General features: G+C 40.9%; 1 protein-coding gene across 1 annotated transcript in view; it reads left to right on the forward strand.

Moving 5' to 3' along the window:
• AFF2 (ALF transcription elongation factor 2) overlaps positions 1-9,330 on the forward strand; it is a gene marked incomplete at its 5' end in the record, with an annotated part of 502,187 nt that extends 492,857 nt beyond the window's left edge. The window contains 2 exons of the mRNA XM_080653155.1: positions 2,698-2,888; positions 9,120-9,330. Coding sequence (XP_080509281.1) covers positions 2,698-2,888; positions 9,120-9,241 — 313 coding nt within the window. The 3' untranslated portion in view covers positions 9,242-9,330. The remainder of the gene's footprint in view (positions 1-2,697; positions 2,889-9,119) is intronic.
• Positions 9,331-14,092: the final 4,762 nt, after the last annotated feature.

Consider the following 14,092-nt stretch of genomic DNA (forward strand, 5'->3'; position numbering starts at 1 on the left):
GAGGAGAACAATGGGATAGTGAGCCCTGCATATACCTGAGGGAAATGCATTCAAGCAGAGGAACAGCAACCACCTCTTAAGTGGGGAAATGCCTACTGAGTCCAAATAACAGAAAGGGGTAAGTGTAGCTGAGAGAGGATGGTGGGTTGGACCAGGGTGCTAGTGGTGGAAGTGGTGGGAAGCATGTGCTTGTTTGGGCATGTTCATTTTTACATGCCATGGATGTATGAAGTAAAGGACAAGATCTGCAAACAGACCCACAGAAATAAAATAAGATGAGGAATGCCAAGCAGTGGGGAGAGCCAAGTTGGAATTGGAGTCATACCAAGATGAGTGCTGTATCAACCATCTTTTAGCCAGAGTCATGATTTCTTAGGCACATTATCATTTTTCATTTCATTATTACAATGCGATGTACAGACATGCTCATGAGAAAGTCAGCTCATGGAACTTCATGTGAGATCAGTAATGATTGAAAGCAAACCAATGCCCTAGCTCTGCTCAACTCCACTACTCATTACTTCAAAGAAAGGAAGTAAGAAGTGGAAGGCAAAGAATGTCCCTCAATAACACTGCCATATTTATAAACTAAAAAGGCCTTTTCAAGATGTACAAGGTCAGCAGAGGTGATTTGTTTCCCCTTTGTAACTTCTGGACATGATTGGAAATCACTGAATCCAACCTTTTCTTCTAGTAGACAAAAGGCCCCACAAAGGAAAGAGATGTACTCAGGAGAATACAGCAATTCATGACAGAACTGGTGCTAGGATTCAGGTCTCCTGGGATTCCAGTGCTTTCCAAGGACATACGGTTCCCTTTCAACATTTGTGACACCTGGCAGATATGCAGTTTTCTCTAGAAATTACAAATGAGGACATATTCCATTCTTGCCTTAAATTGACATTTAAGAGTTAATAACCAACACTCAGGAAAAAGGCTTGACAATAGCATTTGTAACCTGCCATGACAAAGAAATCCAGAATTCTCTGCTTTTTTGTGTATGTTATTAGCTGACCCTTCTGTGCCTAGGTCCCTGAGCTTGGACCTCTCCCCACCACACCCCTCTGTTGAGAATAAATCTATCAAAAAGTATCAAAACATTTCAGAAATTATAAACAGAGCAGAAAAACCTTCACACTCTCTTACATCAGACAAGTACAGAACAGGTAAGGATCCATTTTCCCCCTCATACTAGAACATACCAGAAGATATAATCTGTTTGCAGAAATGTACTAAAGCTCTCACGTGGCTATAGGCACAGCCTGCATGAGTCTTGAGGCAAGTATAACAGTTGGAATTGCTTCTAGATTGAGTCAGCAGCACTTTGGCATTTTGGTACCTTGTGATTGCCATTTCCCCCAGATCCTTTATATATGTGCCTCTTTGGGTGCACATCAGTTCTATGAGCAGGGTTAGCTCTGAGTAACACAGTCACTCTGGAAATCTAGAGTTGCCAATAGCAGTGGCTGGTAAAGGGGAGAGGGAATGAGACAGGGATCCTTCATAGTGTGTGGGGGAAGGGCAGTGTTTGGAAGAATGAGGAGGAGGTTCCTTCAAATAGGCAGACTTAGGGAGTCCCAATTACAGCTTTCCCCCATTTGTTTTACTCACCTACTCAAATGTTCAATCAAAATTAAGTGCTGCATTTTACTGGGCAGTCTTTCACAGTCTGGATGAACGAGTATAGGGAGCCCAGCAGTGAACATGGACCTTGCTCATGGGTATAGGAAGGCACCCATACCTTTGGGACTATCCCCAAGGAAGTCTGCAGCAGGGCAACCTAGGTCAGCCCCGCCCCCCCATGCTATGTGCAGCCAGCAGGTAACTCCATGTCACTAACATTAAATAATTAATAAAAATTATCTCCAAATATTTGTAACGCCAAAGTAGGAATGCCTAAGATGTCTCTTTATAAAGCATACAGGTGAATAAGCAGCAATTAACAGCCATCCTTGTAGCAGTCTTAAAGAATCCTAAAGAGATCTTCAGAATCTTACTTTTTCCAGCTTCCCTAATACTGCTCCTTGGCAGACTTTTAAAAATTACTCATTGTAGTGACTGCATTTGTAGCAACCAGTTATTGTGGTTTCCACAAAACACTTTGATAATAGACCAATATTGTTTTCTAAATGCCAATAGCCATTGTGGCAGCAGGTAGAGAAATCATCATAGCTCTGAGCTTTTTCTTTCTCTAAAACATCACAACACCAGTTATGTATATTCAAAGTAAGAAATGCATTTGTGGGTAGAATTAATGCCAGAGAAATAGTTGCCAGCTCTTTCTATATTTAAAAATTAATGTAGCAATGCACATGGAGTCATCAATGGTTGTTAAAGACAGTGTGACTTCACTATTTAATATTAGAAAAGGAGAATGGTTCATGCTATAGCCTGGCACTATAGCCCTGTGTGGGTTGGTCAGATGAGGAAGGGATGGGAAGATAACAAGCTTTCTCTATGTTGGAGCATCTGGAGAAACTTACTGTGTTGGCAAAAACTATAGGATGTTATTTGACAAGAGTCAGTGGATTGTGGGAACAAGCTCCACTGTACTTGGGCTTCATATACGTTCACCATGCTAAACCTCACTATGGCAAATGGTGTTCTGAGAAGGTCCCTGTGTGATGAGGGAGGTCTAGACCCCATTGTCACTCTTCTCAACTAGACTAACAAAACCTATCTCTTCCCATTTTCCAGGAACACTCCATCTCCAATGTGTCTCAACAATGTCTCTCCCATCGATGCAATGGGGAATTGTAACAATGGCCCAGTCACCATCCCCCAGCGCATTCACCATATGGCTGCCAGCCATGTCAACATCACTAGCAATGTGTTACGGGGCTATGAACACTGGGACATGGCCGACAAACTGACAAGAGAGAATAAAGGTATGCTCATCTGCTCTACCCATCGTTCACAAACCATGGTGAAATCAACTGTGCTTTGAAGGGCTTGAATTTTCCTGTTGGCCTTATCTTTCTGTCTCTGATTTTCAGGGCTTAGATAGAGAAGAGAGAGTGACCAATTTTTTTTTTTTTTTTTTTTTTTTAGAAAGTGAAAAAGTCTGGGATTTAAGTATCTTTTAAAACTTAAACTAATATGAACTGTGATGTGTTAGCAAATGACTATTTCAGATTTTCACTCAATGGTAAGGATCAACACAGAATCGGGCAAAAAAGAGAATGATTTTCAAGTTCATTATGATCTTGTTGGCTTCTATTATCAACTTTAATCTTTCTGGGAGACAGAGGGGGAGGTGAGGTTGAACTAAGGCCTTCTATCTTCATTATAACTGGTAGCTCAAGTGAGTACATGATAATGTAGCTTGAATTTATAAGCAAGGGCCAAGGCTCAGCTAGTATTTTTAACACACTTATAGCTAAAGGTTCTGTTCATGGTAACACATGAGGTTTTCTACAGAACAAATGCAAGGAATATCCTGCTTTACCAGAGGGTGAGTAAGTGAACTTTGATGACTCATACTGTCATCTATGACCCTAGCTGTCACATAGATTCACAATGAAGCCTCACTATGTTAGTGAAGGTGGAAAGTAAAAATAAACAGCACTTTTGCCCTGGCCATTCATTTGATTTTGCTGATTTTGGCTCAGGAACCATAGACAGCCCAACACCAGTCAAGATGAGGACAGATATGGGCTTTTTGGAATCAGACTGCAAAGAGGTGACTAGCAATTTGGAGCAGTAGAACTGTCTGGTCAGGAATAGGGAGGCATGCATTAGCACTCTGCATGGTCCAATGGCTGCTGATGGTGTATGATATGGTGAAAGCTTCATTGAGTGTACTTGGGTGCTACTAGGTCTCCAGCAGTACAGTGAGTGATAGGGTTTTCCTGTATTCAGATTGAGGTTGCAGGCCACCTAGATTCAGATGGAAGTTCTCTTGAGTTTGACTCCAAAGGACTTACTGGACTTCCTAGCCCAATTTTTCTCCCAAGCCCCAGATTCCTCAGAACCCAGGTAGCTCTCCTTTCCTTTCTACTCTGGCCCCAGGGTTCTGGTCTACATTTCTTCTGTCTGAAAAACTGCTGCTCTAATCTCTGGGGCTGTACTCTCCAGTGTCTGATTATGAAACAAGGTTCAGCCTTCCCAGCCCTCCTCCATGCTGCATCTTTACTGCTATTGCTGAATATGTGCAGAAACAGTTCTAGTAGAGTAGAAAAGTTGCAGATTTTGAAGCCTGATCATTTATGCATGCCTGGGTCATGCACTGGCTGGGGGACCTCAGGCAAGTTATTTAAATCTGTGAGCTACTTCCCAGCTTCCATTTCTATAAAGGAAATAATGATAAGATGACGATGATGATAATGATGATGAAAATACCCAGAAAGATGATAGAGATGGGTTGAATGAAATAATATGTGTGAAACAACTAGCATAAAATATCAGATGCAAATTAGAAATCCTACAAATATTGTCTTTCCTTACTCTATATTATTATATATCTATATAATTCAAAGATTCTGTGGCTATCAAAGTATATTTCATAATTTGTGACTTTAACCCTCAATTCAGCTATATACATTGACTTCTGGTACTATTTACAAATATTGGTTACATGTGTTTGTATAGCAACTTCTAAATGCTAGTAACTGCACTATTTGCTCTATAATTTGTTGACTCTTTTATCCCCATGTCATAGATGAAGAAACTTGAGACTCTGAGGTTAAGAGACTTACCCATGATATCACAGTTCTTAATGTAGGGAGCATGAATTGAATCTACTGTTCAATTCCAGAGTCTGAACACTTAACTGATAGGCTAGACTGCCAATCTAGAGATCAATATTAATAATGGGGTCCTCAGAGACCTTCGTGAGCTCCTGCCTTCAGTTACTTGAGTAGTGAGTAATTCTTAACTTGTCTACTATTCTAGGCTTGTGAAAACCCAAAGCCAACTGGTCCAGACAACCAGGCCTATCCAAGTGTTCTAGAATTGCAAGCAAAAGCACAAACATCTTAAAACTTAGCTAGCGTATCTGCCTCCAACACTGTCTTATTTTGTATAAGTAACTGAAGGGCAGTTCAATATTTATGGATTTCCTTCATAATTACATCCATTTTTAAAATATATTAGGGTAATTTCTTTTATTTTTATTTTTTCCATCACATTTATCCCCTCTATGCCCTCTTCCACCTCCACTCCCCCCTCCCCCACAATCACCACACTGTTGTTCAGTGGGCTGGGGAGAAGACCTGTTTGGAATCTTTTTTTTGTAGCCTTGAATTTCACACACTTGTCATTTATGAACTGCTTAGAGCTGGGGATTCTTCCCACATCTGTCTTGTCCACACAGAGATAGGGAAACTGAGGCACTTTTCTTTGGACTGGTACTCTGCATCCCACTAGAGACAACTGTGTACTTTCACCTTTTTCTACCAAATTGTGTCATGGGTGAGGTTGGCTCTCTCAGTGGAAGGTCTCCATTTCTGCACTGTGCCTACCCACCCATGCAGCTGCAGATGACTTATTGCAGAAGATTCTAATGCTAAAATGGACCAATGGGGCTGATTCTACTCTCTGGCCTTTGGTCTAGAAGCCCTGTACCCTACCTCCCCAGCTGCTTACTAGAAGCAGTTATTAAAATGGTGACCTGGATATCTAGTTAAGAATACCCATGGGAAATCCTGGTTCACATGCAGCTCACATTCATTCAACAATGACTAGGTCCTTTAACATGTCCTTTAATATTGTATTACATAAGAAAATATTTTAGATGCTAATAATAATTTACTCCTTTATCAGCAGAAATTACTTTTATTGCATAGTACAGGTTAAAAAATATCACATCATCAATGAAGTTGATACCTAGCAAAGGAGCCCACATGCTACGCATAACATGAGGAATAAATGCAATGTTTAGTGAAATACCATCTGCTGGAAAATAAAGCGCATGTAACATATGCATGGAAATTGTTTTTCAAGAAGGCAAGAGAGCATCCTGACCACTTTACAGTAGTCTCTAGCCTCCCCCCAAATACCTCGCCCCTAACCAGCACAGGTGTGATTTCCTCATGGCTGAAGCTGCTTTCTCTGTGGGGAGCTAACAAAGGGGATACAGAGAGCCCTCTCCTAACCAAAATCAATGCAGTGTGAGACAAATCAATTTAGACATGGAAAGGGGACACCTAGCTAGTTTCCAGACATAGTATAGTCTTTCCCACAACCCCTACCCTCACCTGCATCCCAAAGCAGAAATTCTAATACGCTGGTTACATTGTTTAGCATTACCATCCATTACTCTACCTCTACCAGTATTTTCCTTTCTCCCAGTCAACTGGAGAAAATCAGCTGGGAATTCTTACTATCAGTGTCCTGGGGTGGGGGGTAGGGAGAGTTGTTATGTAACACATACTTGAAGGTCATTTTCCTTCCCTGAAGCAATAAACCTTACAAAATCAGATGCCTCCTACAGGTTTATTTGGTTTCAGATGCTGATGGCTATAACTGCTGTCCTGGATCACTGGCTATGTCTACATCATGCCAAAAAAAATCAGTTTATTTTGACAAAAAGGAAAAGATAATATTATTCTATTCAATACCACATAGAATGACAAACAGCTTGCTGTCATATAGACCATGGCTATCTACCATTTTGTGTATAAGGATTCCTTTCTAAATATAAATTTATGTATTCATATAAAGAGGTAATATGCTAATTTTCTGTGACAGTGTCCCTGTAAGGACCAATTTGCATATTGATGCACCCACAGGAGAGGGCGGGCAGTCAGAGCCAAGTTCCAAGGGGTCTGAGGAGAGTGCCTGACAGGAGCCCAGACTGTAAAGAAGGAAGAGGGGCCGGCCACAGGGAGCTCTTCCAATCCCCCTGCAGGGACACCCTACCCCAGCCCCCGCACCCCTGGGGGCACTGAGAGGCTGACCAGACAGGGAAAAGATGCAGCCTCGGGGGTAGCTGCAGCCCGCACCTCCGACTCCCGATCTCTTCCCCCACCACCCCTGCCAGGGGTGCCCACAACAATAGCACGCTGGCGACCACCCATCAGCACCCCGGAGGGACCTGGGGCCGGGCCCACTCGGCTGGGGCCAGGCATTCCTCTCCTCCTTACAATTCCAGACTCAAGTGGAGGCAGGCCTGAGCGGCCCCCCAGGGTCAGACCCTTCCTCCTGACAGCAGCAGCGCTGTCTCTACAGAGGAAGTGTGCTGAACCTCGCTGGGGGCTCAGCTAAACCCATCCTCCTAGCCCGCCTGGCTCCGCGTGTCCCAGCCCCCACCCCACTTCAGGAGATTGGAGCCCCACCCTGAGCAGGTATAGCTGCAAAACAACCACGTACAATTTAAAGAATGACACCAAGCGGGAAGGTTTGACAGTTACTCCCCCTTTGGCCTTGCTGCCTCCCTAGCGCCCCCCTAATTTCCTGGCCCCTGCCAGTGCCTCCAGGGATGACCACCGCTACAGGGCTGCTGGCCAGAGCCCGCAGCTCTGAGACCTGCAGAACCCTCTGCAAAACTTCCATAGCTACAGTCCCAGGAAACAATCATGCCCTCCTCCCCTAATCAGCACCTGCCACCTGCCAGGGTACCCGTGGGCTTAAAAATAACAATCCCTTCCCATTTAGACATCACTTACTTGATGGAACATTTCTAGGTTTATTAGCTCAGAACCTCCTCATGACAACCCAGTGAGGTAGGCGGAGAAGAGATTACAATTCCCATGGTATATGCATATGTATTCAGAAATGAAGCTCAGAGAGGAAAAGTGTCAAGCCCAGTGGTTCCCAAGGTGCAGCACACGCCCCACAGGGCAGAGTGGGGCAATTTGATTTTAAGTGGGGGCAATTCTAGAATGAGTTAACAGTGAATTTTTTGCATTTCTTATGGTTCTAGGGGGCCTCATCTACAGTGTATCCTACATAATTAAAGGCTAATATGCAAATGACCGAATGGTGGAATGACCAGTCACTATGATGCGTGCTGACCACCAGGGGGCAGACACTCAATGCAGGCGCTGCCCCCTGGTGGTCAGTGCGCTCCCACAGGGGGAGCACCGCTCAGCCAGAAGCCAGGCTCACGGCTGGTGAGCACAGTGGCAGTGGTGGGAGCCTCTCCCGCCTCCGTGGCAATGCTAAGGATGTCTGATTGATGGCTTAGGCCCACTAAGCCGTCAGTCGGACATCCCCCCAGGGCTCCCAGACTGTGAGAGGGTACAGGCCAGACTGAGGGACCCCCCCCAAGTACACGAATTTTGTGCACCAGACCTTTAGTAATAAATAAAAATGTAAATTAAATATATAATATAAAATATATTTAAATATATTTTATATATATCATTTATGTGTATATTTTAAATGTATAATTATATATTTATCATATAAACATAAATATACATTGAGTGGCCAAATTATTATGATCTCTGAATGCATAACAATCTGGCCACTTAGTGTGTGTGTGTGTGTATATATATATATATATATATATATATATATATATATATATGAGGCCCGGTGCATGAATTCATGCATGGGTGGTGTCTGGCTAGCCTGGCCAGGAGGAGGGGACATGGGCGGTTAGCCAGCCTGCCTACTTGCCTGCTGGTCGAACTCCTGGTCGAGGGGACAATTTGCATATTAGTCTTTTATTATATAGGATATACACTGAGTGGCCAGATTATTATGCGTTCAGAGATCATAATAATCTGGCCATTCAGTATATAGGCAAACACATTTATATATAATATATACATATCGTGACGTGTGTGTGTGTGTGTGTGTGTGTGTATGTGTGTGTCTCACAAACCTCCACAGGATTGTAATGTACTTTTAGAATTGCTGTCTGAGAAAATATTACTACAAATTAGCAGATTTAAATGAATTTGTGTTTTATTAATCACAATAACACAAACATTATTTATGTTGCAGAGATTTTGGATCTAACTAAAGTTCAAAATAATAGTACTTCATATACATAAGGGGCTTTAGTCCCCTAGTAGGTACTCTATAAATTTTTGATGAATAAATAAACAATGAATAAATTTTCTTATGTCCACATGGTTGTGTTGTTGCATGAAGTCAGCTTAAGCAATCTGGTGCATATTTTCATGATTTCATTTAAAGCTCTGACCAAGATCTGCTCTGATTTTCAGAATTCTTTGGAGATCTGGACACATTGATGGGGCCTCTGACCCAGCACAGCAGCATGACCAATCTTGTCCGCTACGTTCGCCAGGGACTGTGTTGGCTACGCATCGATGCCCATTTGTTGTAGTGGGTGCTCCCCCATCTCCAGCATTACCATCCATCACTCTACCTCTACCAGAATATCAATGGTTACTGGTAGAACTCCACTCATTTGGAAAGTTCTCTTTATGTTTGTTTTTGTGCTTTTCTTGATATCTGTGAAAAACAGAAATCATTGTAAGTAGACACTACAACTTGAAAACAGTGTATGTTTTATTACTTAGTCATTTTTTTTTAGTATTTTGTATGCATTTAGTAGATCCTACCATCCTTTTGTGCTGGATGAAATGACACAGTCCACACAACCCAAAACAAAGAATGGAAAATACTTGCTATAATAATAGGTTCATGAGAAATGAAATCATATATATATATATATATATATATATATATATATATATATGAACTTAAACACAAAGGACCAGCAAGTATTCAAATTTTCAGCAATAGGCATTTTCCAAACTATATTTCTATGTCTAGAAAATAACGTATTTTAAAATCCATTGTTAAACTTTTGTGGTTCCTATAGACTTGATCTTCAGGTGAGAGTTTTCATTGTCAAAATCCACTACTTAGATGTTGTAGCAATATCATAAAATCAAGCATTAAGAAAATAAATGATCATAGCAATGCCACTCTTAAAACAATACTGTGTCAAGCACCAGAGGACATTTTTGTTAGCATCCCCCTCCCTGATTCCCTATTTTTAAAATTTTAATAATCAGGAGTGGCAACATTTGTTTGGACAACTTTAAGGCATCAGCTAGCATACATATTTTTGAACTCCATGATTTGAAATGTAAATATTCACCTTGAACTCTCTTTGTGTAAAGCTCTCCTCTTGGGGGGTAGTTTTGTGGGTGCACTCCCTAGTAGCCAAAATGCTAGTAGGTGGGTCCAAAATTGTCAGGATTTTTTTTTATTGCATTGTGCTCAAATCTCTAGAAGCAAAGGTCAAGTTGTCACTACCTAGAAATAATAATATAAAGTTTGCTTTCTAGTGGCTTTAAAATATGGACTTCCCCAATTACTATCCCCAATCTCTATATACAGGGTATCTTCCTCCTCTTCTTCTTCTTCTTCTTCTTCTTCTTCTTCTTCTTCTTCTTCTTCTTCTTCTTCTTCTTTTCTATTCTATTTCTTTTCTTTTCCTTTTTGGGGGGGCTCATTAGATTTTAACTGAAATACAATCACTGATTTTATTCAAGTCTCTATTAATATGAGTCATTTCCATTTAAATTCCAAAGATAGGTCCACATTTTCTAAGTAGTAGAGCTGGCCTTTTAACAAAAAAAAAAAATTAGTCTTGAGGCAATGCTTCAACCTAGGATTTAAAAAAAAAATCCTGAAGATTAGGAACAGTTCACCCAATTTGGACATTTCTAGATCAGTTGCAATTATCCCCACCCCTTATGACCATGTACATCCATTTTATGGCCCTAAACATTACAATGTAAATATCATCTTTGGTATTCTAGCTCACCAGAAGAATTCCCCACATGTGCAAGATACTATCCATGCATTAGTTCTGTATAATTACCTGCTGGTATATAATTCCTCATAGCTTTTAATTTGCTGAGTTATTGAATTTTGTTCACTGTTAATGACAAGTTAAATAATAGATATATGCACATGAAAGATGAAAACTTATATGAATTTTAAACCAACTCATGCAAGTTTGTGATTAGAACAGCAAAGGATCACTCTGCACTCTTATTGTCAAGGTTAGATATCACCACGGTTGCAAAAAAAACCAGACCTAAGCTCTTCTCTGGTCATCATTGAGTTTAAGGTCCTTTGTTGTATAATAAGGTTGTGACAGTTTACTCCAATGGCTGAGGCCACATTGTTAAAATGACTGCTGGGAACGTCCCAGTAGCTGAACCCAGCACTTTTTACGCTCCCAGTGTGGTTGAGCTTTATGTTCACAGTCTCTGCAACAATACTACCACATGCAGACACACAGAGATAAATGAAACCTCAGAGAATCTTTTCTGAGTCTCTTAAATGAGGAAAATAACAATATGAAAGACTCCCATCACCCAAGGTGGGTGTCATATATACAAATTAAGCTGATGGCTTTGCATTTAACCAAGTTATCTGCTTTTAATGGCTTACCAGGTAGAGGGCATGACTATTACTATACAGGGTGGGTAAAAGTAGGTTTACAGTTGTTCATATGGAAAAGAATACAATAATTAATAAATAATGATACAAGAATAAACTCTAAGTTTCATGTACTCATGACTTTAACCTTACTTTTGCCTCACCCTGTATAATGAAGCCCACTGGCTTGCCTTACAAGTTCAACCTAGACCACATTCTGACACAATCATGGATTTAGGAGCAGATTCTACTAGAAATTAAACCACCAGAAACTAGATATTAGAATGTGATGGACAATTTCCCAGGGAAACAAGCATATTGTCTCATGGAAGTAAGACTTGTAGCTCTAGTTTCAGTAAGTTGCTATGTCTACTTTACATACAACAGGGAGGTAGCAGAGAATCCTGCTTCCTGATGTCATCTCTGGTGGCTGAGGGTAGCGTGTGCCAAGTCAGCAGCACAATGATCAAATCTGACAGTCGAGCTCAGGATCACCACGAGATTATTTAATATACCCATTTGTAAAGCAACTTAGAAACCAATTAGACATGGATAATTTGCCTTCCTGTCCTTGGAAATGAGATATCTTTCCATTTCAGGATTAAGGATTGTTGATGTTTTCTAGGCACTCTATTCATCACATTATAAATGGTGATGTGTGTCATAGATGTGCAGCTATTTAAGGGATTGAGATAGTTTGTCAAGTAAATCTCTTCAGTGTACCAGTTTGTGGGAGGGATGCAAGACATGTGGCTGGCAGTGAGAGATCCTGCCTTGAGACCTTGATGGAGGCTTGGTGAGACACATCTCAATAAGCACATGGAGGTAGGATAACGGACAGAACAATGAGCAGCTCCACCTAAGCAAGTACACAGAATAATCTCAGCCTTGCAAAGTGACCCAGGTAAAGCCACCACTATTCATTAGTTTTCCAAACTCCAACCACAGAGAGTTTGACATGTTTGTGTTATGATGTTGGCTTGGCTTTGTATATTTAATTGACTTTGGGTTTTTTAGTGGTTTTGGCATATTACTGTCTAAGTTTGGTAGGTAGGATTAATTTGAAAAGGGTATACTAGTGTGTTCCTCAGGGTAGAATTTAGCCATAAGCATGTTGTTAGCCAGCCTTTAGTTTGTTAATTATTTAATAATTGCATTGGAAAAATACTGGCCCTTTTATATTTGGATGATATAATTGGAAAAGCAGATTAGCTGTTGTTAACTTTTAAAAGACTTGAGGCTGGGATGCCTTTTTTCCATATAATGACATAAAAAGATTCAAATCTTCAGTCAATAACCAAGTTTCTAAATTAGAAACCGTTTGCTAAAATGTGTTTTGTTGAATTTTCAAATGGATGGGTTTTCATTTGGACATTACATCATTAAATGCATTTGGATTGTGTCTAAATTGGAAAGATATCTGTTCTATTGTATCTTTCCCAAAGGTTTCTAATTCAGATTTTGTTTCATTTGAATTTGCATCCCGGAAGTGGAAGTTGGAGTGTAAAGTTGGAAAACATTTTTTAAGGCAAAATTAATTTAGCTGTGAAGGTAAAACCCTCACATACTTCTCAACAGACATGAAAAAATTCACCTGCATGATTTGGCAGGTGGGAGAACCAAAGTGGATCACTGGGTAAGACTACTCAGTAACGTAATGAACTGCTTGCTTAGAGAAGCTTCACTATACCCATTAAGAAAATGTGTGGCAAGATTGTATAGCTACATAATATCAAATTAATGGGTTGATTCAGTGCCCCTAAATTCAATTCTGTGGGGAAAAATATTGAGCCAGTTGTCACTACTATGTCATGCAGCTGGTATACTAAATTCTTTTTCCTCCTCTTCTTCTTGTCCTTCTTCTTCTTGTCCTTCTCCTCCTCCTCCTCTTCCTCCTCCTTCTCCTTCTTCCCCTCCTTCTGTTCTTTGGTCTTGTTGTTGTTTCTCATTTCCACTCGCACAGGCTTGTTCTCACAATTAAAATCTGATTCATTTTCTCTTCAGTGTTAGCAAACTCCAACAATAGAAGTGGTATCTGTGTGTTGATAATCAGCATTTACCCTGGCAGGAGGCTAATTGGGTAGGCTATCTCAGACATTAATCCTACCATCTGATATTTTCTGGGAAAGAAAAGTATTAATTCCCTTTCCATTCTCCTCACAAATCCAGAAGCCCTCTTTACCAAGAGCATCACATTTTCCTCTGTAATCTAGTGACTCAAAGAAAATTGCATTGTGGGAAGTGTAGAAGGGGCTAGAGGTAGGGGTGGAGGGTAGGGAAGCCCTTCAGTCCAGGCTGCAGTTCTTGCCCCTTTCTGCTTCTGACATGAGATGTTAATGAATCATCCATCAGGCTCATATTGGGTTAGGGGACACTGAACTTCTTTTCTGATCCATGATCAATCATCACTCTTCTAAGAGAGTGGAGCTTTGCTGTTTCATTAACTGTGCAGTGTAGACTAATGGTGTTTAATAAAGTTTATTCAAAATTTCAAACTCTTTTGCCAGTGACCTCAATTTTTTTTGCTCTTTGATTTATACCAAACTTTGAGGAAGGAAGAGGGAAGCAAAGGAAGCTTCTCTGATACCAGACCTCTGGCAAGATGCTGCAGTGGCAAACCCATTGCCTCCCAGTACTTGCAGCAGCAGCATCAGCATGCAAACCAGCTGGGGAAACGTTCTGAAGAATGCCCCAGTGGCCTGGCCAGTGTGACTCAGTGGTTGAGCGTTGACCTATGAATCAGGAGGTCACAGTTTGGTTCCCAGTCAGGCAC

This window comes from Plecotus auritus (assembly GCF_963455305.1).
Source record: "Plecotus auritus genome assembly, chromosome: X".
NCBI classification, from domain to species: Eukaryota; Metazoa; Chordata; class Mammalia; order Chiroptera; family Vespertilionidae; genus Plecotus; species Plecotus auritus.